Raw genomic sequence first — 24,607 nt, forward strand, 5'->3', positions numbered from 1 at the left:
GTATTAGGATGGGGCAAAATGGAATGCCTCTTAAAGGCTTCCATTTTGCATTCCATCCTAAAATTGTGTTATATACAGAGTTATAATAAAACCTATAATGGAATTTCATAACGCAAATGCGAACCCGCCCTTACAAAGTCGCATATACTAAAAAAATAAATAAAAAAATGTGGCTGGTCAGGAAGAGGGGAAAATGGCTGGTCATGAACTAGTTAAGTTTTAGTAGCTGGGCTAACATAGAATACTTCAACAATTTTATAATAAATTCTTGGAGTACTGTAGAGTCAGGATCTAATAGCAGATAGCCCGCACCGTCAGTGGTAAAGGGAACCCTTTCCGCCAGCTTAGGTCTCCTGCACATGACAAATTATACATATGCACATCTATACATACTTGAAATATCAGATGTTATAGCGATTGCAGCCATGTTAATAGCACATTTGTGACGACTCGAACTTCACTTGAGAATGTTGCTCGCTCACTGAAATGAAATATTTCATGGAACATAAAAATAAAACTTATTGGAGCACTCGCAATGTGACAACAATGTGGCCTGGGGAACAGGCACATATTTCCTAAAAGCCTTCTTACTTAACCATTTAATGTCATTTATAATGGATGTCAGATTTTGTAGAAATTCACGTAGGGGTCTGATAAATGTTGTAGGAGGTTCATGACAATAATTAAAAAAAAAAATGAAGCCCATTCACTGTATGCAGTAGATCGAGCCTTGGCTTTAGCCTTATTCAATGGGGCTACTCCATGAGTGGACTCCTGCTGTTTTTTCCAGAGGTGTCCGGGTGGAAACTGCACCATGAGTGGACATGCTCTTTCTTGGCATGGTCTGGAAAACTGCATGGAAGTAATTCACATGAATGGTAGAGCAAATTCCTATTGAAAACAACGGGAGACAGTTTCAGAGAGCATGCTACACAGTTTTGAGTGCAGAATAGGCATTGAAATCCTTAGACAAAATCCACCATGAGAACTCAGAGTCAAATTTTGATTTTGCTCTGTTTTGGTTAAAACCAAAGTAACAGCGATCGTTTACTTTTTTAAGCCAGGCTAAACATTACACTTGATACAGCATTAATGTAAAAAAGTCCGGAAAAAAAAACATTAATGGAATCTCAAAAACTGTGGCCTCATTAACATGTTTTTTTTAAAATTTCTGTTTATTGTAAACATGTCCGCAGGGGTCCATTAGTCAGATGGAGGCCAAAAGAGTGTTCTTTAGTGTCCGTCTGGCTAATATACAACAGTTTACAGTCAAAGAAAAAGTATGGGTTAGTTTAGTAGGCTTCACTGTATTTTTTTTATGAATTATCCATAAAATAAGGCCATTATAGCTTATAGATGGATGCCTGTGATGCTATAATGCCATCTGTTAAACAATGATGTCATGAAAAGCTATTGAGAATTCCATTATAGCCTATGGGTAATGAAAGCCACTCGATTTCTGTCACAGCCTCCATTTAATGCATCCATCAAGAGCTTTTCTTGGCATATACACTACATTCAGAGAAAGTCGAAAAAATGTAACACCAAATCCCTGTCCTCAGGGGTCCTCCACCAAATCCCTGTCCTCAGGGGTCCTCCACCAAATCCCTGTCCTCAGGGGTCCTCCACCAAATCCCTGTCCTCAGGGGTCCTCCACCAAATCCCTGTCCTCAGGGGTCCTCCACCAAATCCCTGTCCTCAGGGGTCCTTTACCAAATCCCTGTCCTCAGGGGTCCTCCACCAAATCCCTGTCCTCAGGGGTCCTCCACCAAATCCCTGTCCTTAGGGGTCTAGAGGCAGCTTCCTCACCGAGTACCTGGAGTTAAGAGTTAGGCCTCGTGCACACGACCGTGTTTGTGGTCTGCATCCGAGCCGCATTTTTTGCCGCTCGGGTACGGACCCATTCACTTCAATGGGGCCGCAAAAGATGCGGAGAGCACTCCGTGTGCTGTCCGTATCCATTGCTCCATTCCGTGGCCCCGCAAAAAAAATATTACATGTCCTATTCTTGTCTGTTTTGCGGACAAGAATAGGCATGTCTACAATGGGCCGCCCGTTCCGTTCCGCAAATCGCGGAACGGTCGTGTGCATGAGGCCTTAGGCATGAGACAACTCCTTCTCTACTTGGCGGTCATATGTTGCAGAGGAGTGTATGAAGCTGTCTCAGGCACTGAACACCCAAATTCCATCCCAATATTACATCTCACACACTCAAACATGTTTCCCAGACATTTATCTCCTCGGCACAGAATTTTTTTATATTAAAAATACTTCTTTGGTGAGACACTGGGTTAATGGTCCCTCAAAATCTGCTTTTATCAAGTAACATGGATGTTAACCATCATTAGAAATAAAATGAAACTAATATTCACTCATTTCACTTTTCCTTTCCTTCTAGAATTGGAAGCTTATCTATGTGATGTCTTAAAAGGAGAAGCTTTATCAAAAAAGGCAAAGGATAAGAAAGATGTTCTCATAAAGAAGATAAAGGACATTAAATTAAAGTATGTATCAACAATCTGCAATTGAATTTGTAAGCAAAATGGATCGAAATAGATCAGCAGAAAAAATAGATACATAGGGTGTCATTTATTAAGGCCGTTGTGTGTTTTGCGGTCCGCAAATCAGGGATCCTCAAAACACGGATGGCGTCCATGTTGGTTCCGCAATTTAATATAACTGCCTGTTCTTGCCTGCAAAGCGCGGACAAGAATAGGACAAGTTATATTTTTTTTGCGGACCACGGAACGGAGCAACAGATGCATCTTTTGCGGCCCCATTGAAGTGAATGGGTCCGCATCCAAGCAGCAAACACTGCGGCTTGGATGCGGACCAAAACAACGGCCGTGTGCATGAGGCCTAAGACTGGCGTTAATTCGCGCTGGAGGTTAATTCACCGAAGTTATGTAGAGGTGCTGGCCTCTACGTTACTTTGGTGTATCCGCCGCCCCTACTAAAGCTACACCAGCTCCCTTGCTGTCTTACATTTAGACAATTTTCTATGCCTAAGACAGGCTTAGAAAATGACGAATGAGACTGGCTGCCGGCCCATCCCCTTTCCCTGTCTACACCACTTGTGAGTGGGGAAAAGTCGCATACTGCGGCGCAAATAACGTTTGCACCGCAATCTGCGCTAGAAATACAGCTAATATAGACTTATTTCTGTTAGTAAATAACCTCCATAGACTATAGATAGATAATGATAGATAGATAGATAATGGTGACAGCTAGATAAAGTGATAGATAGATAGATAGATAGATAGATAGATAGATAGATAGTAGTGAGATAGCAGAGATAGATAGATAGATAGTAGTGAGATAGCAGAGATAGATAGATAGATAGATAGTAGTGAGATAGCAGAGATAGATAGATAGTAGTGAGATAGCAGAGATAGATAGATAGATAGATGTGAGATAGCAGAGATAGATAGATAGATAGATAGATAGTAGTGAGATAGCAGAGATAGATAGATAGATAGATAGATGTGAGATAGCAGAGATAGATAGATAGATGTGAGATAGCAGAGATAGATAGATAGATAGATAGATAGATAGATAGATGTGAGATAGCAGAGATAGATAGATAGATAGATGTGAGATAGCAGAGATAGATAGATAGATAGATAGATAGATAGATGTGAGATAGCAGAGATAGATAATGTATGTACATATGAAAAGATTACCATAGAAGAATTAACTTCTCAAACACGTTGGCTTTGGTTTAGCTTACCATCGTGTAAGATGCTTTCAAACATGATAATTAATTCCAATCATCAATTATCTACATGTCGACATTATCCAATTTCTGACATTATGCATGACACATACAGATGAAATGTGCACACATATTGATTGACCTAATGCAAATTGTACAGTTGTAGCAAAATGGCCAAATATCATTTGTGTAACATTCTACACATAAGAACTGTCACTTGAACAAACATGTCACTGGACTTCAGACAAGAAAGCACTTCATTATTGCCTGTACAACGAGGCATCTGTTCTGTGTACAGTGTATTATAGCTTGAAGCCATAGTAGTAATGGGAAAGTTATTAGTAATGTCGTGTGCACTATTGGAACAGTATGCTGGTTATACTGGTGCTGGACCTTCTAGTGCTTTTTGACACATTAAATAAACCTGACAGACGAATGGACTTACGAGTTATGAAACTGCAGATGTCACTGTATAAGACAGGGTATGAGGAGATCAGGACATCAGTTTTCTGCTATAATGTTTGCACTCAGATTATCCTTTAAAAATTTCTAAGAGAGATCTAGAAACCTGCTAGTACTTCCAAGCTTTTCTATTATATGTCATTTTTTATGTAAACAGGTGATACACTTCTGTGCTGAATCATTTCTTTCTATTTCTTCATAGCAGCTGACTTCTTCCAATACAGAGCTCCAAATCCCATGAATAGACAAAAATGATAAAATTCCACCACTAGAGGGAGCTGTCTGCAAACTGCTTAGACAATTTACCCTTCAAGACCCTGCAATTTTTACGTCTTGCCTGCCCAGAGCCATAACTTTTTAGGGCCATATTAGGGCTTGTTTTTTGCAGGACAAGTTCCACTTTTTATTGGCACCATTGAATGTTGCATATGATGTAGCGGGAAGCTGGAAAAAATCCAGATGGGCTGTATTTGGAAAGAAAAATGCTTTTCCACTATAGTTTATGGGTTTTGCTTTTACAGCATTCACTATGTGGTAAAACTGACCTGCTACCATCATTCTCTGGGTCAGAACGATTACAGCAATACCATATTTTTTTAATAGTTTTTCTTGTGTTTTAATGCTTAAAAAAATTAAACCCTTATGTTGTTTTTTCTTTGCATTGCCAAATTCTGACTCCAATAACTTTATATCTACAGAGCTATGTGAGGGCTCATTTTTGTAGGTTGATCTGTATGGTTTTTTTTATACCATTTTAGTGTGTACATGACTTTTTGATAGTTTTTTATTCTATTTTTTCAGGCCATAGGAGCATACACAATTGACCATGGCATCTGAGGATTAAATGTTTATAATTTGTGTGATCACCAAACACAGACATTAGCTCCTTGTGTCTTCTGTTTAACCTCTTTAGGACACATGATTTACCGGTACGTCATGTGTATTTCCGATGACTGACGCGGGTGGTGATCGGAACAAGGTGCCTGCTCAAATCGTTTAGAAGGCACCTTGGCTAAATGCGCAGGGGAGTCCTGTGACCCCCCGCCCCCCCGTTTCGGCGATCGGCGCAGACCGCAGGTCAATTCAGACCTGCAGTTTGCGGCTTTTCAATGGTGCGGTGGGCGCAGGTGCCATCGGGTCCCCGTGGGGATGTAGGGGGGACCCAACGGCATGGAAGGCAGCGCGATGCTTAAGGAAGGCACCGCGCTGCCTTCCGGTGACGAGCCTGTGAGATCCAGTCCCCTGTATCTAACAGGCCGGAAGCTGTATGAGTAATACACACAGTATTACTCATACAGCCAATGTATTCCAATACAGAAGTATTGGAATGCATTGTAAAGGATTAGACCCCCAAAAGTTGAAGTCCCAAAGTGGGACAAAAAAGAAAGTTAAAAAAAAAAAGTTTTCCCCCAAAAATAAACAAAAACTTCATTTCCCCCAAATAAAGTTAAAAAAAAATAGGTAAAAGATAGGGGGGAAAAAGACATATTAGGTATTGCCGCTTCCATATCACATGACCTAACTCCTCAGATGAACACTGTAAAAAATAAAAAATAAAAACTGTGCTAAATAAACCATTTTTTTGTCACCTTACATCACAAAAAGTAGAATAGCAAGCGATCAAAAAGGCGTTTGCCCACCAAAATAGTACCAATCTAACCGTCACCTCATCCCGCAAAAAATGAGCCAATACCTGAGACAATCGCCCAAAAAATTAAAAATATGGCTCACAGAATATGGAGACAACAAAACATGATTTTTTTATGTTTCAAAAATGATATTATTGTGTAATACTTACATAAATAAACAAAAAGTATACATATTAGGTATCGCCGCGTCCGTATTGACCAGCTCTATAAAAATATCACATGACCTAACCCCTCAGATGAACACCGTAAAAAATTAGAAATAAAAACTGTTCTAAATAAACCATTTTTGGTCACCTTAAATCACAAAAAGTGTAATAGCAAGCGATCAAAAAGTCCCCAAAATAGTGCCAATCAAACCGTCATCTTATGCCGCAAAAATCATACCCTACCCAAGATAATCGCCCAAAAACTCAAAAAACGATGGCTCTCAGAATATGGAAACACTAAAACATGATTTTTTTTGTTTCAAAAATAATATCATTGTGTAAAACTTACATAAATAAAAAAAAGTATACATATTAGGTATCGCTGCGTCCGTGACAACCTGGTCTATAAAAATACCACATGATCTAACCTGTCAGAAAAATGTTGTAAATAACAAAAAATAAAAACGGTGCCAAAACAGCTATTTCTTGTTACCTTGCCTCACAAAAAGTGTAATATAGAGCAACCAAAAATGATATGTACCCTAAAATAATATCAGCAAATCGGCCACCCTATCCGGTAGTTTCTAAAATGGGGTCACTTTTTTGGAGTTTCTACTCTAGGGGTGCATAAGGGGGCTTCAAATGGGACATGGTGTCAAAAAAACTGTCCAGCAAAATCTGCCTTACAAAAACCGAACGGCATTCCTTTCCTTCTGCGCCCTGCCGTGTGCCCGTACAGCGGTTTACGACCACATATGGGGTGTTTTTGTAAACTACTGAATCAGAGCCATAAATTTTGAGTTTTGTTTGGCTGTTAACCCTTGCTTAGTAACTGGAAAAAAATTATTTAAGAGGAAAATCTGCCAAAAAAGTTTAATTTTGAAATTGTATCTTTAATTTCCATTAATTCTTGTGGAACACCAAAAGTGTTAACAAAGTTTGTAAAATAAGTTTTGAATACCTTGAGGGGTTTAGTTTATAGAATGGGGTCACTTTTTGGGAGTTTCTACTCTAGGGGTGCATCAGGGGGGCTTAAAACACCAGTCAAGCAAAATTTGCCTTCCAAAAACCGTATGGCATTCCTTTCCTTCTGCGCCCTGCCGTGTGCCCGTACAGCGGTTTAGACCACATATGGGGTGTTTCTGTAAACTACAGAATCAGAGCCATAAATATTGAGTTTTGTTTGGCTGTTAACCCTTGCTTTGTAACTGAAAAAAAAATCTTAAAATGGAAAATTTGCCAAAAATGTGGAATTTTGAAATTGTATCTCTATTTTCCATTAATTCATGTGGAACACCTAAAGTGTTAAAGTTTGTAAAATCAGTTTTGAATACCTTGAGGGGTTTAGTTTCTAGAATGGGGTTAGTTTTGGGTGGTTTCTAGTATGTAAGCCTCACAAAGTGACTTCAGATCTGAACTAGTCCTTGAAAACTTTTTTTTATTTTTTATTTCTGAAATATTTCAAGATTTGCTTCTAAACTTCTAAGCCTTGTAACATCCCCCCAAAATAAATGCCATTCCCAAAATGATCCATGAAGTAGACATATAGGGAATGTAAAGTAATAACTATTTTTGTAGGTATTACTGTGTATTATAGAAGTAGAGAAATTGAAACTTGGAAACTTGCAATTTTAAAAAAATCTTTGGTAAATGTGGTATTTTTTATAAATAAAAAAAATTTTGACTTCATTTTACCAGTGTCATGAAGTACAATATGTGACGAAAAAACAATCTCAGAATGGCCTGGATAAGTCAAAGCGTTTTAAAGTTATCACCACTTAAAGTGACACTGGTCAGATTTGCAAAAAATGGCCTGGTCCTTAAGGTGAAAATCAGCACGGTCCCTAAGGGGTTAAAACAGAAAAAGCTCAGCAGCTCAAAAGTTGAGCAGGCACAATGTTTAAAGGCCTGAGGTTGGGAAGGCTTTAAATGGATTTTCCAATCTGTTCCAAATTTCAGTAATTCCATACACTAGTGTGCAATGGAATAAAGACTTACTAAATGGCCTATGTTGGTGAACCTATAGAACGGGTGCCAGACTTATCCTCCCACTCATCAGCACAGGGCGCTATGAACAGCACAGGGCACATTGAATGTAGGCAGGCTATTATAGCTAAATGATAAAGTACATGGAAGATATACTAATATTGGATTGTAGTATTCAGGTTAAATTGCTGTGTCGGCACTTTGCAAAAAAAAAGTGGGTTTTGGGTTGCAGTTTGGGCACTCGGTCTCTAAAAGGTTCTCCTTTACTGGCCTAGGGGCTTAACTTAGCCTGCATGGAGGTGGCCACTGGTAGTGGTGAAAACAGGAGCCGGCATCCATAGCTTTTACAAAATTGTGCAAGTCAGAATAGGTACAGATACAAAATATCCAGGGAAACTATGGATGTCCTGGATTTGCACCTATGCTGACTGCTTTCAGCGCATTCGCAGTAGATGATAGCTACGGAAGCTGGCACCTTTTTTTTACACTGCTACCCATGGGCTCCCAGGGGGGCAACTCTAAACGTGCTACAGTAATCTCAGAGACCATTTATCAGTCTCCTATGCCATTACACAATAGTGTATGGTATTACAAAAGTTTAGGTATAGAGCGGCCAAGCCCTTTAACACAAATAAAATAAATTGGCAAACACTAAGCCCCTCTCTCCTAGTGGATTTTTTTAAGGGCCCTATTACAACGCCTGAATGAATGTTCCTATAAACTTGTTCCCTTCAAGTAGCCTGGAAATCGTGCAGTCTAAGGCTAGCTTCACATCTGCAGCACAGCGTTCCAGCAGGCTGTTCCGGCAGAGAACAGCTTGACGGAGTTCTCCTGATCCGGCATTGCCGAATGCTACTGGAATGCCCGCCGGTCCCATTAACTATAATGAGGACCAGTGGAGATCCAGCCACAACCCGGAAAATATGCCGGGAGTCGGCAGGACAGAAACCGCTGCTGGAAGGCTGTCCCACTTACCTGAAAGTAGCCTAATAGGGCCTACTAGACTTGCCTGATGATAAAATGGGGACATTCGCTTCTCTAATACTTAATGCAGTTACATTTTATATAGAACGCCTTACATTGATCACATATTCATAAAGTGTAAAATTGTAATTTTGTATTTCTAAACTGTATGTCATTTGCACATATGGATGCCTCACTGTATCAGTAATGTGATGATCCACCTTAAATAAAGTCTAGATTACAATGCGGCCACCACTAAAATGTTACTTACAGAAGAGGAACGGGAACAATTGTAAAATAAAAGACTTTTCTCTTTAAAATCACTTAGGATAATTTTGTTGATGCAGCTTTTACTGTCGGCATTAGACGTATTAATGCATCACTATAAAACACCAGACGTCTCTAATGGTTTATGATCTGGTCAATAAAAATGTTTGCAGTAGTTCTGAATGGCAGTACGGTTTCTATATATCTCATCAGGATCATAAAATACTAAATAATAATGGATGCCATTTGAGGTTACACTTATATACAGCGCACTGTAGCTTTTCGAATAAGTAACATGTCTTGGCACTTAAGAGGATCGTCGGCTCTCTCCTGACATGTCTGTTCTAGTAAAACGTGTATACCCCATGACATAATAATTCTGGATCGATCTATCTAATTATCAATCTATCTCCTAGGTCTGCATCTGTCGTCTAATTATCCTCTAATTATTATCTGTCTTATTGTCTATCTACAGTATTTACTATGTATCTATCTACTGTGCTATCTATGTGTCTTATCTATCTATATCTATCTATATCTATCTATATCTAATTATCAATCTATCTCCTAGGTCTGCATCTGTCGTCTAATTATCTATAATACTATGGGCCAGATTTATCATGACTCTGACAGCTCACTCCACTTTCACATATGGCTAAAGTCCGTTTTAGCCAAGTCAGATTTATGATAGGCCCTTTAAGACTGTAATAAATGTGGTTTGACGGTAGCAGTTTATCCGTCAGTAAGCAGCTTTACAAAAGTCGCACGTTTTTATGAAAAAGTCACACGTTTTTATGAAAAAGTCACATGTTCTATTAAAAAGTCTCATAAGATAAGCATGGTCCTCACTGGAGTGAAATTGCGACTTTTTTGCGACTTTTTAAATAGTCCCAATAGTAAATCTGTCTAGAGATTAATTTGCATAAGAAAACACGCCCACTTTCAGAAAACTGGCGAGCATAGTGCAGAGCAGAAAAAAGTTGCATATTTGTGCGCAGTTTTAGCGTTTGCGCATTTTTGGGGGACTTTTTCACTCCATTATTCTGACCTGAGCTAATGATAAATCTGGCCCAATGTATCTATCTACTGTGATATCTATCTATCATCAATCTCATATCTTGCTATCAATTAATGTAATCTATCTCATATCTATCTATCTATCTATCTATATATTATCTATCTATCTATCTATCTATCTATCCTCTATTATATATCTCTCTATCTCATATCTACCTATCTACCTATCTATCTATAATACTATGTATCTATCTACTGTGATATCTATCTACCTATCTATCTATCTATAATACTATGTATCTATCTACTGTGATATCTATCTATCTATCTGTCATCAATCTCATATCTTGCTATCAATTAATGTAATCTATCTCATATCTATCTATCTATCTATCTATATATCTATCTATCTATCTATCTATCTATCTATCTATAATACTATGTATCTATCTACTGTGATATCTATCTATCTATCTATCTATCTATCTATCTATCTATCTATAATTATCTCTCTAATATCTGCCTAACTTTAGTGTCCATCTATAATGGATTTCTTTGTTTTCTCTTACTCATTTCTGGATATTTGGCTTCCCTTTTATTCTCAATATCTGCTGTCATTTCCCAGCACCATAATGTGTTCTAACGTTGGCTCTTATTATACTAATTCACATTTCCTCCATTCAGACCATTGATAATTGCTAATTTAAAGGCAATAAAAAGACTATAAGTTGAAATTTGGTAATTATATTTGGATAATATGTTTGTTAGAGATCAACCATTTCACATAGTTTGGAATGACGGTATAACACTAAAACGCACATGAATCCTGACTAACGGCGTAAATGACACAGTTAACATCAGCCCAGATGACACCTCTAGGGCAAAAGTTCTGCATTTTATTGCCTACTTACTATAATTATAGCCTGCAATATTATCTCAGATTACATAATGGATTTAATTTTCTAATTAACAGAAGTATTTCCTGATAATATGATTATCCTAACATATATTTTCTTTCTTTTTTAGCTACCCACAAGAATTCCATGATAAAGGTAATGTTTGGTGACCCCACTGCCCCCCTACATTGTATACAGCAGCTACAGACAAATGAAATTGTAGGCTTAAGACCAAAACATGCAGAAACGAGGATCATAGCACACCCTGCTGGCACAGAATTGTACTGCATTTGAATATACTCAGGCTTTTTTTTTTTTTTTTTTAAAGGAACCTCCCTTGCAAGATCATTAACTATTAACACACTAGCTGAGTTTTTTCACAGCTGTGTTTAGGCTTATTTTGGGTGCCTTTATACACAGCGGATTTGATTGCATAACATTTCTGTGAATGAAAATCAGTTCCATTCATCTGAATGGGATTGTTTTGACAGCAAGCACATGGATTTCTGCAAACCCCTGTCAAATGAAATGGACATTTTTTTTCCAGCAAAATCTGCTGCATTTGAAGTCCCCCTTATATATATTTTTAATAGAATAAGGTCAAACCGAAAGGCAAATTCATGCAGTTAATACATCATTCTGAACTCTTTAAGGGTATGTTCACACGTGGTGGAGACATTGTGGATTTTCCATCGTGCAGAAGACCTGCAGTATTGTACAGTACCAAGAAAGTGGATGAGATTTTTGGAAATCCCTTGAAAAATATGCAAAAAAGCTGCAGTGTAAATTGACCTGCGTATTTGAAATCTGCAGCAAGTCAATTTATTCTGCAGATCTTTACCGCAGATTTCACCCTTTGCAACGGAGAGGGTGAAAACCACAGCCATTACCATGGCAAAAACTGCAAGCAATACATGCAGTTTTTCAGCGTTTTCTTTTGCCATACAGCTGCAGCTAAATCCACAACATACTTTTCCACTATATTTTCCGTCACGTGTGGATGTGCCATAATTGTATACTTGTGGGCCTTCTAGAGATAAGTTGACTAGAAGTGGACAGAAATTTAGCAGATAGGATAAATAACCAATCAAATCAATATTTATTGTAACAAAATTTCTAAACGCAGAAAACTTATGAAATGTTGTTTAAAGGGGTTCTCCGGGAATTAAGAAAATTAAACTCTGTAAATATTACTTTATTATAAATATATTCTCAAATACATTTCATTAGTTATAATGGCTCATTTTGTCTAGGGAGCAAAGATTAGGAGGAACAAAATGGCCGCCGTCCTATTAGTACACACAAAACGACAAGTTACATCACAACACTGTTGTACTTTGGGTGATGTGATGGGTTTGCATCAGACATAGCGTTTTCTTTGATGTCCAAAAAGTTCAATTTTAGTCTCATCAGGCCAGAGCACCTTCCTCCATACATTTTGGGAGTCTCCCACATGCCTTTTCGCAAACTCACAATGTGCCTTTTTGTTTTTAGCTGAAAGTAATGGCTTTCTTCTGGCCACTGCCATAAAGCCCAACTCTATGGAGAATACGGCTTATTGTCGTCCAATGTACAGATACTCCAGTCTCTGCTGTGGAACTCTGCAGCTCCTCCAGAGTTACCTTAGGTCTCTGTGCTGCCTCTCGGATTAATGCCCTCCTTGCCCGGTCTGTGAGTTTTGGTGGGCGGCCGTCTCTTGGCAGGTTTGCTGTTGTGCCATGTTCTTTCCATTTGGTTATGATAGATTTGATGGTGCTATGGGATATTTTTTTTATAACCTAACCCTGACTTGTACTTTTCAACAACATTGTCCCTTACTTGTTTGGAGAGTTCCTTGGTCTTCATGGCAGTGTCTGGTTAGTGATGCCTCTTGCTTAGGTGTTGCAGCCTCTGGGGCCATATACACAAAAAGGTGTGTATGGCGTCCTCGTCTCCTTGGTGATAGGGGGTGGGACGGATAGGCCGCACGCTGGGCACTCAGTGCTCGGCTGAACTTCCTGCTGCGGGTCATGTGACGCTGGCCACGTCACATGACCCCAGCTAGTCAGTATTTAACAGGCTGCCTGCTGGCCACAGGTTGCCTGTTAATTCTAGGTTCCTGGCTATTTGTTGGACTACTGATTAGTTCTGTTCATATTTCTGCAGGGAAACCATTGCTAGTCTCCCATACAGAAATAAATGTAGACAATTTTTCATTTAGCCAACAAAAAGATCAATGCTGCCATATCCTGATCCTGTTCCCTGACGATCCTTTGCCTGCTCCTCCTGTACTGCGTATCCCTCCTGGTATTGTGACCTCGGCTCCCACCTGACTACTCTTTGCGGACTCCTCTGGTACGTCTCTACTCGCCTGGTATTTGACCTCGGCTTCTCCTGACCATTCTTTGCTTTATCCTCTGTACTGCGTAGCTCTCTTGGTTCTTACCCGGTCTGTTCATATTTCTGCAGGGAAACCATTGCTAGTCTCCCATACAGAAATAAATGTAGACAATTTTTCATTTAGCCAACAAAAAGATCAATGCTGCCATACACAGCGCCCACCTGACGCTGCCATACACAGCGCCCACCTGACTCTGCCATACACAGCGCCCACCTGACTCTGCCATACACAGCGCCCACCTGACGCTGCCATACACAGCGCCGACCTGACACTGCCATACACAGCGCCCACCTGACGCTGCCCAACAGCGCTCGCCTGACACAGCCAGACACAGCGCACGCCTGACGCTGCCATTACATAGCTACCCCCTGACTGTACAATAGACTGGTTACACTGACATAGCCCTGCTTTATACACAGACACCTTCCATACATGAAGTACCTCTGCATTCTCCACAGTCCTACACCAAGCCTGTGTTCCCCTAACTCCTCCTACACACGTGGCTGATCACATGACTGTGACATCACCACAGGTCCTGTAAGTTTTGTAACCAACATTTAGTGTTTAGTCCGTTCTCTGGAGCTGCTCCTGGTGAGAGAGGTCCGTGAGGGGCTTCTCGGGAGAGGGGCATGGGTTCATGTGTGTCGGATCTGGCAGCTTCTGATACAGCGCTCCTGACTAGAAAAAGACCATGCATAAAAATACACGAGTCTTTTTCCAGGGAATAAAATGGGCTGAACAGGCGTCTATGTGCACACAGGAGGAGTTTCAGAAAGCCTGCTGTGCATACAAAAAGAAACAAGATAGATAAATAGAAGAGAAATGATTTCTCCATATCTTACAAAGCTGTCCATATCCTTTAAAAACTAAAATGCATCCAATTAGCCACAGGCCTTTTTTTTAATCATAAACATTTTTTGTGGTATTTTATCTAACTTTTTTTGTGTCTTACGACTAGAGAGTTCTTCATGGCATTTTCCCCTATAGAGAAGGTGTCTCAAAATGCCCATAAAAACAGCAAGGGGAGATTTATAAAAAATGGTGTAAAGGAAAACTGACAGTCGCCCATAGCAGCCAATCAGATTCCACTCTTTATTTTTCACAGCTCCATTGGAAATGAAAGGTGGAATCTGATTGGTTGCTATAAGCAACTAAGCCACTTCTTCTTTACACCAGTTTTGATAAATCTCCCACCACAAACTCCAGCATGCTGTGTTTTTGAAAAGAAGCCAGAAAGGCAAAAACCCCACCTAATGAACAAAAACACCAGTAGCAAAAAAAACGCTTGTGTGTCCTACATTTCATATTTCCCATAGACCGGCAGCAAACATCTGAAGCTGGCATTTTTAGAGCAAAAACACAACCAAAAACATCCTTAACACTGATAAAACTACTTTAAAAATAACCAGAATTAAGTTATCTTGAAAAATCTACAAATTGTGCAAACGTACTTGCATCATTATGCATATGAATAAATATCTTCTGACTAGTGATGATCGAGCATGCTGGGCCGAACACCTGTTCAGCTCGAGCATCTTGATGCTCGGCACATGGCGGTACTCGGCCGAATGCTCGAGTCTCCGCCCCGCCCCTGCAGGTAAGTACTGCCATGTTGGCTGATGGCATTACAGTGATTGGCCGGAACGCGTCATCGGATGCTATATAGCACCCGATGACACATGCTCGGCTCATTCTTAGTCAGGGAGAGCTGTGCTGAGAAAGGGACAGACAGTGTAGGGAGTGATTTAAGAATATTATTACCACCAAAACTTTTCAGAGACCCAAATGTCCTTCTAAGGACTATTGTGTGTGGCAGCAATATCTATTTTTAGCACATCCTGCGCTAAATAGCGTACAATAGTTAGGCCAGTGCAGACAGCGACATTATCTGCGCCACATCTCCAGTGTAAAGTGTGCGCATCCCAAAAAAATCTGTGACATTCAGTGTACTTTTTCCGTAGACGGTGTCCGCTGCGGATAGTGACATTAGCTGCGCCACATTTCCAGTGTAAAGTGTGCGCATCCCAAAAATATCTGTGACATCCAGTGTACGTTTTCAATAGACGGTGTCCGCTGCGGACAGTGACATTAGCTGCGCCACATCTCCAGTGTAAAGTGTGCGCATCCAAAAAATATCTGACATCCAGTGTACTTTTTCCGTAGATGGCGTCCGCTGCGGACAGTGACATGAGCTGCACCACATCTCCAGTGTAAAGTGTGCGCATCCAAAAAATATCTGTGATATACCGTGTACTTTTTCAATAGATGTTGTCCGATGCAGACAGTGATATTAGCTGCGCCACATCTCCAATGTAAAGTGTGCGCATCCCAAAAATATCTGTGACATACAGTGTACTTTTATAATAGACGGTGTCCGCTGTGGACAGTGACATTAGCTGCGCCACATCTGTAGTGTAAAGTGTGCGCATTTAAAAAATATCTGACATCCAGTGTTCTTTTTCTGTAGACGGTGTCCGCTGCAGACAGGGACATTAGCTGCGCCACATCTCCTGTGTAATGTGTGCGCATCCCAAAAAAATTTGACATCCAGTGTACTTTTTCCCTAGACGGCGTCTTCTGCGGACAGTGACATTAGCTGCGCCACATTTCCTGTGTAGAGTGTGCACATCCAAAAAATATCTGTGACATCCAGTGTACTTTTTCAATAGACGGTGTCTTCTGCGGACAGTGACATTACCAGCGCCACATCTGCAGTGTAACGTGTGCGCTTCAAAAATGTATCTGTGACATACAGTGTACTTTTTTTAAATAGACGCTGCGTACAGTGACATTATCGGTGGTACCTCTCCTGAATAACGTTTCCTCATCCCAAATACCTGTGACATTCCCCGTAATTTTTCATTAGCTGCTGGTGACAGCATTGTCATTATCTGCGGGATATCTCCTGTGTTAAGTTTCCACATCCTAAATACCTTTTTAAATTTGTTTGCGCATACACTTCCAAATCCTACACTACTGTATGTGTGACATGCTTTCAATCATATATAACATTTAATATGAAGAAGGCGAGCAGTAAGGGACGGGGCAGTGGCCGTGATGCTGATGGTGCATGCAGAGGCCGTGACCCTGGGCGTGGTGAAACTGCCGGCTGCCAGAGCACAAGAAAAATAATCATCCACGATACCTAGCTTCATGTCCCTGTTTGCAGGGCGGCACAGGACACCACTCTTGAAGTCAGACCAGTGCAACCAGGTGGTCGGTTGGATTGCAGCAGATAATGCTTCCAGTCAGTTAAGCACCACCCTGTCTTCCACCAAGTCCAGTCTCAGTAGCCAAGAGTCTGCTCAACCTAATCCTCACCCTGTTCCTCCTTCCTCCCACTATGGAGAGTCTGGGCAAACAATTGATCCCACACTCAGATATTCAGAGGAGCTCTTTCCAGCACCATTCATTGATTTGGCGCTCTCTCCAAGCACGCTTGAAGTAGGAGAGATCTTGTGCCCTGATTTCCAAACTCTTGAGCAATCACAATCACAAGAAGATGACAGTGCGGAACGGCAATTACTGTTTGGTGAGGTGGATGATGATGAGGCATAGATGCCAATAACTCAATGGCAATTACCGTCTCAAGAGGTTGAGGAAGAGGATGAGACACAGTTGTCAATCACTGAGATAGTGGTTAGGTCAACAAGTCAGGAGGAGGAGCAGTGTGAGGAAGTGGAAGAGGAGGTGATGGACGATGAAGTCACTGACCCAACCTGGTTAGGTGGAAAGTCAAGCGAGGACAGCAGTACAGAGGGGGAGGGATCCACAGCACCACAACAGGCTGGAAGAGGCAGTGGGGTGGCAAAAGGGAGAAGTCGGGCTACACCAAACAGGCCCGCAACTGTTCCCCTGAGCAGCCCCTTGCCGAAATCTCCCTTGCCAAGGGGTAGGTGTTCTGCAGTCTGGCGCTTTTTTGAGGAAAGTGCAGACGACAAAATAATTGTAATTTGCAACCTGTGCCATACAAAAATAAGCAGGGGCGTGAACACTAGCAACCTCACCACCACCAGCATGATCCGCCAGATGCCATCTAAACCACAATAGGTGGGCCGAACGCCTGGGTCCGCAATCTGTGTCTGCTGGTCGCACCACTGCCTCCTCTTCCCCTGTGTTACGTGCTGGCCAATCCCATGTCGAAGGAACAGGCCTGGATGCCTCCCACCCTGCACCTGGACCGTCGCAAGAACCATCAGCAACCACATCCACTTCCGTGTCCCAGAGCAGCGTCCAAATGTCCTTACCCCAGGAATATGTAGCTGGCCAGCTAAGACCTGTCCTAAGTTGCTAACATTGCTTATATGTTTATACAGCTAGACCTGCCAATACCTTTAATACAGTTCCTATATTTGTGTGTTTAAGATAAAAGGAGAGTTATTTACAGTGACTTCATGTTTGGATGTCATATAACTGTTATATACTGTAAATTGTGTTCACAGAAGCAGAAAAGATAATATGCCTTTAAGATTCATTATATGGATGTGAGGTAAGCTCAATGACACAGCAGAAACAACAGAAAGCATAGAGTTAAACTGTTGCTGGGCAGGAGTCTTGACCAATCACAGCCAGCCTCACACACAGCAGAAGTCTTGGCTAATCACAGCCAGCCTCACACACAGCCTATGTGGTAAATTCCCTAGCAGGAACTGCTAGAAATTATTATTCACCAGAGAGAGAAGCTGAACAGACATTCACTCAACTAAGATGTCAAAATAGGATATATAATGTTCCTACTGTTAATATAGTGATTAGAACTGTATATTCAACCAGTTATATGTGTGTTTACTTACAGTTCCACCAAAACACAAATTTAATTGCAAACTACAAATACCATTCAAATTCCATATTGCAATCCAAATTGCATACTATACCAGATCATACTAAACCAATCTGCAAATAGTTACTGCTAACTGCATATTGCAAATTGCGACCAAATTTAGCAAGTGAACTATTAGATATACCTCTCAGAGAGATCAGAAAGTGCTTAATTAACTTAAAGTGAGATTACAGATACTCAAGAGTAAAATATATCCACTACACTCGAGTGCCGGTCTTCTCTGTGGATTATCAAGTGGGCTGTCTTTCCCTGACACGAGCACCGGGACCTCTGGAGCGAGGAGTGCCGTCTGTACTGATTCTATTGAAATATATCCACCATTTTATGTTGAATGACAAGATTGAACAGTTGAACCACCATCTTATGCATACCGCCATCTTGTGATCTCTTTTTAACACGTTTTATGTACATGGACTATCTGCTACGGATTCGGCAGTGTTATATATGAAGAAAAGTTGAATTTAATAAATAAGTTATTTTCAGCATTTTGTGTGCTCTTTAAACCTACTGTTTCCATAGAACGGCGCAGGACTAATTACAGAGTCACAGTCTGGTTAGACTAAAAGTCAGAGATATCAAAATTCTTCTATTTCCACAGCCAAAAGGCACTTCATAGTGCTGAGCCTACCACAAAATGCCCAGCCACCCACCCACAGGTCATAACACTAAATGTGCAGCTTTCCAAATTACTGGCCCTGCAAATGTTGCCATTTAGGCTTGTGGACACTGAGGCCTTCCGCAGCCGATGGCGGACATCCCTCATTACGCAGTCCCCAGCCACCACTATTTTTAACGGTGTGCCGTGCCTGCCTTACACCTTAGGCCCTCACCTACAATCTTTTACATGGTCAGCTCACCTGCAGGCCCACGCATATAATGTTTTACAGGGTCAGCTCACTTGCAGGCCCTCGCAAATAATTTTTGGGAGGGTCAGCTCACCAGCAGGCCCTCACCTACAAGTCCAGTCTCACTATCCAAGAGTCTGGTCAACACAACCCTCACCGCCTGGGGTCGCGTAACTAGTTATCACGGAGGAGTCCATGCACCACCACCCACAGAAAAGAGCTATCAATCTGTCAATCCTTTCCGTGTCCATGCCGGGTGAGGTTTCCTGTGTTGAGTCAAATTATGCCGCAGGCTCTACTCCTGGTGGTGCCCTTCTGTCAATTCCTTTAAGTTTCAGCTTTGCAACCATACTACCCCCGATGCCCAAAGACTTTGGTTTCCCGAAAGCTGCTCGGCGGGTCATGGGAATAACGCCGCCGGATCGCCGGTCGTCATCGTTTATGGTCGGAACTGCAACGGTATCTGATCATCTTCGAACCTTCGACTTTTGTTTTTGATTAATGAAAGCATTCTTGGCAAATGCTTTGGCTTTGGTTCGTCTTCCGCCGGTCTAAGAATTTCACTTCTAGCGCCTTAATACGGATGCCCCCGGCCGTCACTCTTAATCATGGCACCATTTCCGAAAACCAACAAAATAGAATCGGAGTACTATTCCATTATTCCTACCTGAAGTATTCAGGCGACCCGACCTGCTTTGAACACTGTAATTTTTTTAAATGGTCAGCTAAGCAGCAGGCACTCAACCATAATGTTTTAGAGGGTCAGCTCAGCAGCAGGCCCTCTCATATAATTTTTTAGAGGGTCAGATCACCTGCAGGCCCTCGCATATAATGTTTTACACGGTCAGCTCACCTGCAGGCCCTCACCTACAATCTTTTAGAGGGTCAGCTCACCAGCAGGCCCTCGCCTAATTATACCTAATAGGTAATTTGCGCGCATGCTGCCTTGCTTGGAAGTGGTAGCCATAGCTGTTTCTTCGGAATCAAACCCTGATTCCATATTACCCATGGCCACCAAGGTTCACGCTGAAAATAACATTAAAAGTTGATAGGGCAGACATCCAAAAGGATCGTCACAGTCACAGGGACGTGCGATCGGCCCTAGGTTATCTAGAGTCACCATAGCAGCAGCAAGCCCTTGCCCATAATATTTTAGCTGGTCAGATCAGCAGGCCCTTGATCCAAATGTTTTTGAGGGTCACCAACAGGCCATCAATCATAATTTTTCAAGGCTGTGAATGATGCCCTCCTTTATGTGTAACTAAGGGTGTATTGGAGTGCCAGTTACTTGTAATTTTTGGCAGCCCTTTCACTTAGTGCATAGGCTTTATGAGTGTAGGAGTCCCACAACAATTGTACCACAGTGTGAATGAGGCCCTCCTTTATGTGATATGCAGGTTGTATCGGAGTGCCTCTTCCTTGTAATTTTTGGCAGCACTTGTACTTTATATACAAGTAAATATAAAGGAAAGAATGTTTCCTAACAATTTTTCCTCTAAAATGGATTTTTACTTCGGTTTTGTGCGCATTATTGTCAGTCTGTAAAAGTGGCGTACTACTCGGACAACATCATTCCCAGCAGCGACCTGGGAGTCCAAGATGCATCCAGACATCCTCCCTATGCTGTTCCTGAACCATTTCGGTGGTTTTTCCATCGATTTCTGACCTTTTCCTATGAACCAGGCACCCTCTCCTCTTCAGAGCAGGGGGTGACTGGTTTAATGCTCGTCAGGGGCATCGTTAGGCCAAAACACTCGGGGCTTGAGCCCCGGATGTTTTGTCCAGTGCCTCGAATGTTATACTGTCCTGGTAGCTTTTTTTTTTTTTTTTTGCTTTCCCCCACCCCCCTTATACTTGTTCCGCTACTTGCGGGCTGCGCGAGTTCAGTCACTTCAGTGCGCAATCCTGTCCTGCCGCACGTGATCCCGCGAGACCTGTGATCCCACGAGACCCGTGACCTACAGTGGCGGGTCTCGCAGGATCACGCGCCGCAGGATAGGATTGCGCACCGAAGTGACTGAAATCATGCCCACGCAGCCAAGTAGCGGATCAGTGGAACAAGTACAAGGGGTGCGGGGATGATCTGTGGGCTTGCCCAGACTGCTAGGCCCTTCACAGTAGTTATTAACCCCTTTCAGCAGTCCCCCATTCACTGAAGGGGGGACTGCTGAAAGGGGTTAATAACTACTGTGAAGGGCCTTGCCCCCCACCTCAATGGCGATGGGGGCTTGGATTCATGAGGTGGGGGCATGGCTTCACGGGGGCGTGGTACAGTGGGCTTGTGCCCCGGATGTTTTCAGACCCTAGCAACGCCCCTGATGCTCGTGTTCTCCCATTTACTTCCATTGTGCTTGGGTGCTCGGCAGAGCACCCGAACATCCCGATGTGTTCGGCTTGAGCACCCGAGCACTATGGCTCGATCAACACTACTTCTGAAATGTCACTGAGGCACAGGAAGGAACTGTTCTTAGGCCTCCTGCACACGGCTATCTACTCAGATCATATGCAGACCCACTCATTTCTGTGGGGCTGCAAAAAATGTGGACATATATCCGTGTCTGCATGTCCGTCCTGCCAAAAAGTTGAACATGTCCTATTCTTGTCAAGAATAGACATTTTTACAATAGTGTAGGACTTGTGGGATAGGAAGTATGGGATGAACACACGACTGGTATCCTTGTTTTGGGGATCCGCAGTTTGCGGCCTGCCAAAAAAACGGTCCTAGGGGTTTATTGGTATGTAGCAGAAAATTGTTGTCTTTATGGTTTTAATCCAGCATTTCCAGCATTTACTAATTTCACAAAAGAGGACAACTCAAGGACTTTCCTCAGTATTTTCAGTTATTGTTATAAGTTTTTTATTTATTTTTTTATTTTTATTGCTTTACCAAGTCAAATTCATGTCTTTAAAAGACAGAGCCACAGGTGGAATTTATAAAGACCTGGCTTCAAAAACATGTCGCAAAATTTTTTATTTTTACTCCACTCACTCCAGTTTTGAAAAGTGGGTGGGGAAGTGGGCACGGTTAGCCTGTCGAGCTGATTTAATCCAGATTTATCAACTGCAACGTTTGTTAAATGTTGCATAAATCATCACAATCTTACTGCAGTAAAGGGGTGGTGTAAAAAGTGCAGTGACATCTCAAAACAGACGTGTTAGACTTCAATGTACAAAATGTATCAACCATTATGCGACCTTTGATAAATTTAGTGCAAATTGTGCCAACACAGATTCCTGTAAAACCGACAAATTCCCTTCATGATAAATTCTCCCCCAGGGTGTTCTGTGATTTCTGCCACCCACACATATGCTTTACAACTGTTTGTAATATACACATGTTGTGGGTGGAGGAGAGATTTATTGATACATATATTTATAGATAAATTTGGCACAAACTACACCAATCTAGACTCAAGCACAACTGACTTAAAATATTGATATGATAAATTCCCCCATGAACTTTCTACAAGCTGTGTATGTAGAGAAATCTAATATATAAAGCTGAGTGTATGTATGTGTATGTATGTTCGCTAAAGGAATCCGCACTGATGCATTTACAAAATTTGGCACACAGGTACATCAGGTGTCCGGGGAGGTTTTAGACCGGGTCTCAGCTCTCTAGCATGTACCGTTCCTGAGATATTCCCAAAAAATGCAAATATGGAACAGCACATGACCTACATTAGCCAATAGAAGCCTGCAGGTCTTTTGCTTCATATCCCAACTGCCATACACACAGTCACATGTCCCTTATCAGCCAATAGAAGCTCGCAGGCCCTTAGTCTCCACATACACACAGTTTTACACCAGGTTTCCATGACAACCCAGCCATTTTTTTTCACTGCTGCAGGTCAGCTTTAAAGGGGCAGGGCGCTGTGGATGACACTGTTAAGGGAGCGGAGTGCTGTGGAGCTCACAGTTCAGGGGGCAGGTAGAGTGGCCATTCAGGCCACCCTCAAAAGACGGACTTAAAAACCCCGCCCCCAGGTCCCGCCAAGCAACGCCCTGACCTGGTTAGGTCACGCCCACACAGCCGATGGGTACTGAAAAATTGAAGGTAAAAATCAAGTTCTGTCTGCTGCAGGGATGGGAGGAAGGGTGACTCTCTCCCTGCAGCTCACGCTCAGACAGCACAGTGCTGCTGTCTGAGAGGCAGCTGTTCAAAAGGACACCCCTGTGTCTGTCCAGGCCCTGCCCTGGACGGAGGACAGGGAGTCTGAAAGCTGGACTGTCTGGCCTAAAACCAGACCTCTGGCTACCCTAGGGGCAGACTGCTGTGGAGGTCACTGTTAAGGGAGCAGGATGCTGCGGAGGTCAATGATAAAGAGGCAAACACTGTGGAGGTCTCTGTAAAGGTGGCAGGGAATGGTGGAGGCCACAGTTAAGGGGACGGTCCACTATGGAGGTCAGTGTTAAGGGGCAGGGTGCTGTAGAGGTCACTGTTAAGGGGTTGGGGTGTTGTGAAAGTCACATTTTAAGGGAACGGAGCTCTGTGGAAGTCACTGTTAAAGGGGTGTGGTAAAGTGGAGGTCACTGTTAAGGGAGCGGGGTACTGTGGCAGTCACTGTTGAAGGGGCAGTGGCTGTGGAGGTCTCTGTTAAGTGGGCCTGGAATGGTGGAGGTCAGTTAAGGGGACTGTAACCTATGATCAGTGTTAAGAGATGGGTGCTGTAGAGGTCACTGTTAAGGGGGCGGGCCCCTGTGGAGGTCACTGTCAAGTGGGTGGGGTGCTGTGGAACTCACTGTTAAAGGGGCAGGCTGCTGTAAAGGTCAAAGTTAAGGGGGTGGGCTGCTGTGGAGGTCCCATTTTAAGGAGACGGGGCACTGTGTGTGGGGGGGGGGGGGCAGTGTTAAGGGTGGGGGGGCTGTGGATGTCACTGTTATAGTGGATACTGTCTATATCTTTTAATGACACACAAACATTAAATGAAATAACTTAAATATACCCGTGCATAGCCGGGTCCTTCAGCTAGTAATGTACATATGACTATAAAGCTTTATGGACAATGAATAGGTATGAAATAAACATTCTGGGAGAGGATTTCCTACAACAAGTGGAGTATTGTCTACATGAAATTCTTGTGTAGCGAATTTCCTCTTTTGTAAACGAGTCACAAAAGATTCTGCTGCAGAATTCACTCTGGCAAATCAATTTAGCATAGTTACATCTTCTTTTCCTTATCTATCTATCTATCTATCTATCTATCTATCTATCTATCTATCTGTCACAGACGGTGTACAGGGAACAAGGCAAAGCAACAAGCATAAATGACTCGCTGGATCCAAAAGCTAAGGAACAAACGGGAGACCCCTGCAGAAGACCTGGCACTTTCCCTGGCTGCTCAGCCTATGCAAAGATCCGAATGGTGGAAGTTTGCATATCCACGTACCTTGACTATATAATCCCTGAGCACCCTACAATAGTGAGGGGACACGACCAC

General features: G+C 42.2%; 1 protein-coding gene across 1 annotated transcript in view; it reads left to right on the forward strand.

Moving 5' to 3' along the window:
• The window catches only part of SKAP2 (src kinase associated phosphoprotein 2), a 277,254-nt gene that overhangs the window by 33,901 nt on the left and 218,746 nt on the right, over window positions 1-24,607 (forward strand). Inside the window, exons 2-3 of the mRNA XM_044295336.1 lie at window positions 2,399-2,504; window positions 11,232-11,257. Of these exons, the coding sequence (XP_044151271.1) occupies window positions 2,399-2,504; window positions 11,232-11,257 (132 nt within the window). The remainder of the gene's footprint in view (window positions 1-2,398; window positions 2,505-11,231; window positions 11,258-24,607) is intronic.

The sequence above is a fragment of the Bufo gargarizans genome, chromosome 5 (genome assembly GCF_014858855.1).
Source record: "Bufo gargarizans isolate SCDJY-AF-19 chromosome 5, ASM1485885v1, whole genome shotgun sequence".
Lineage (NCBI taxonomy): Eukaryota > Metazoa > Chordata > Amphibia > Anura > Bufonidae > Bufo > Bufo gargarizans.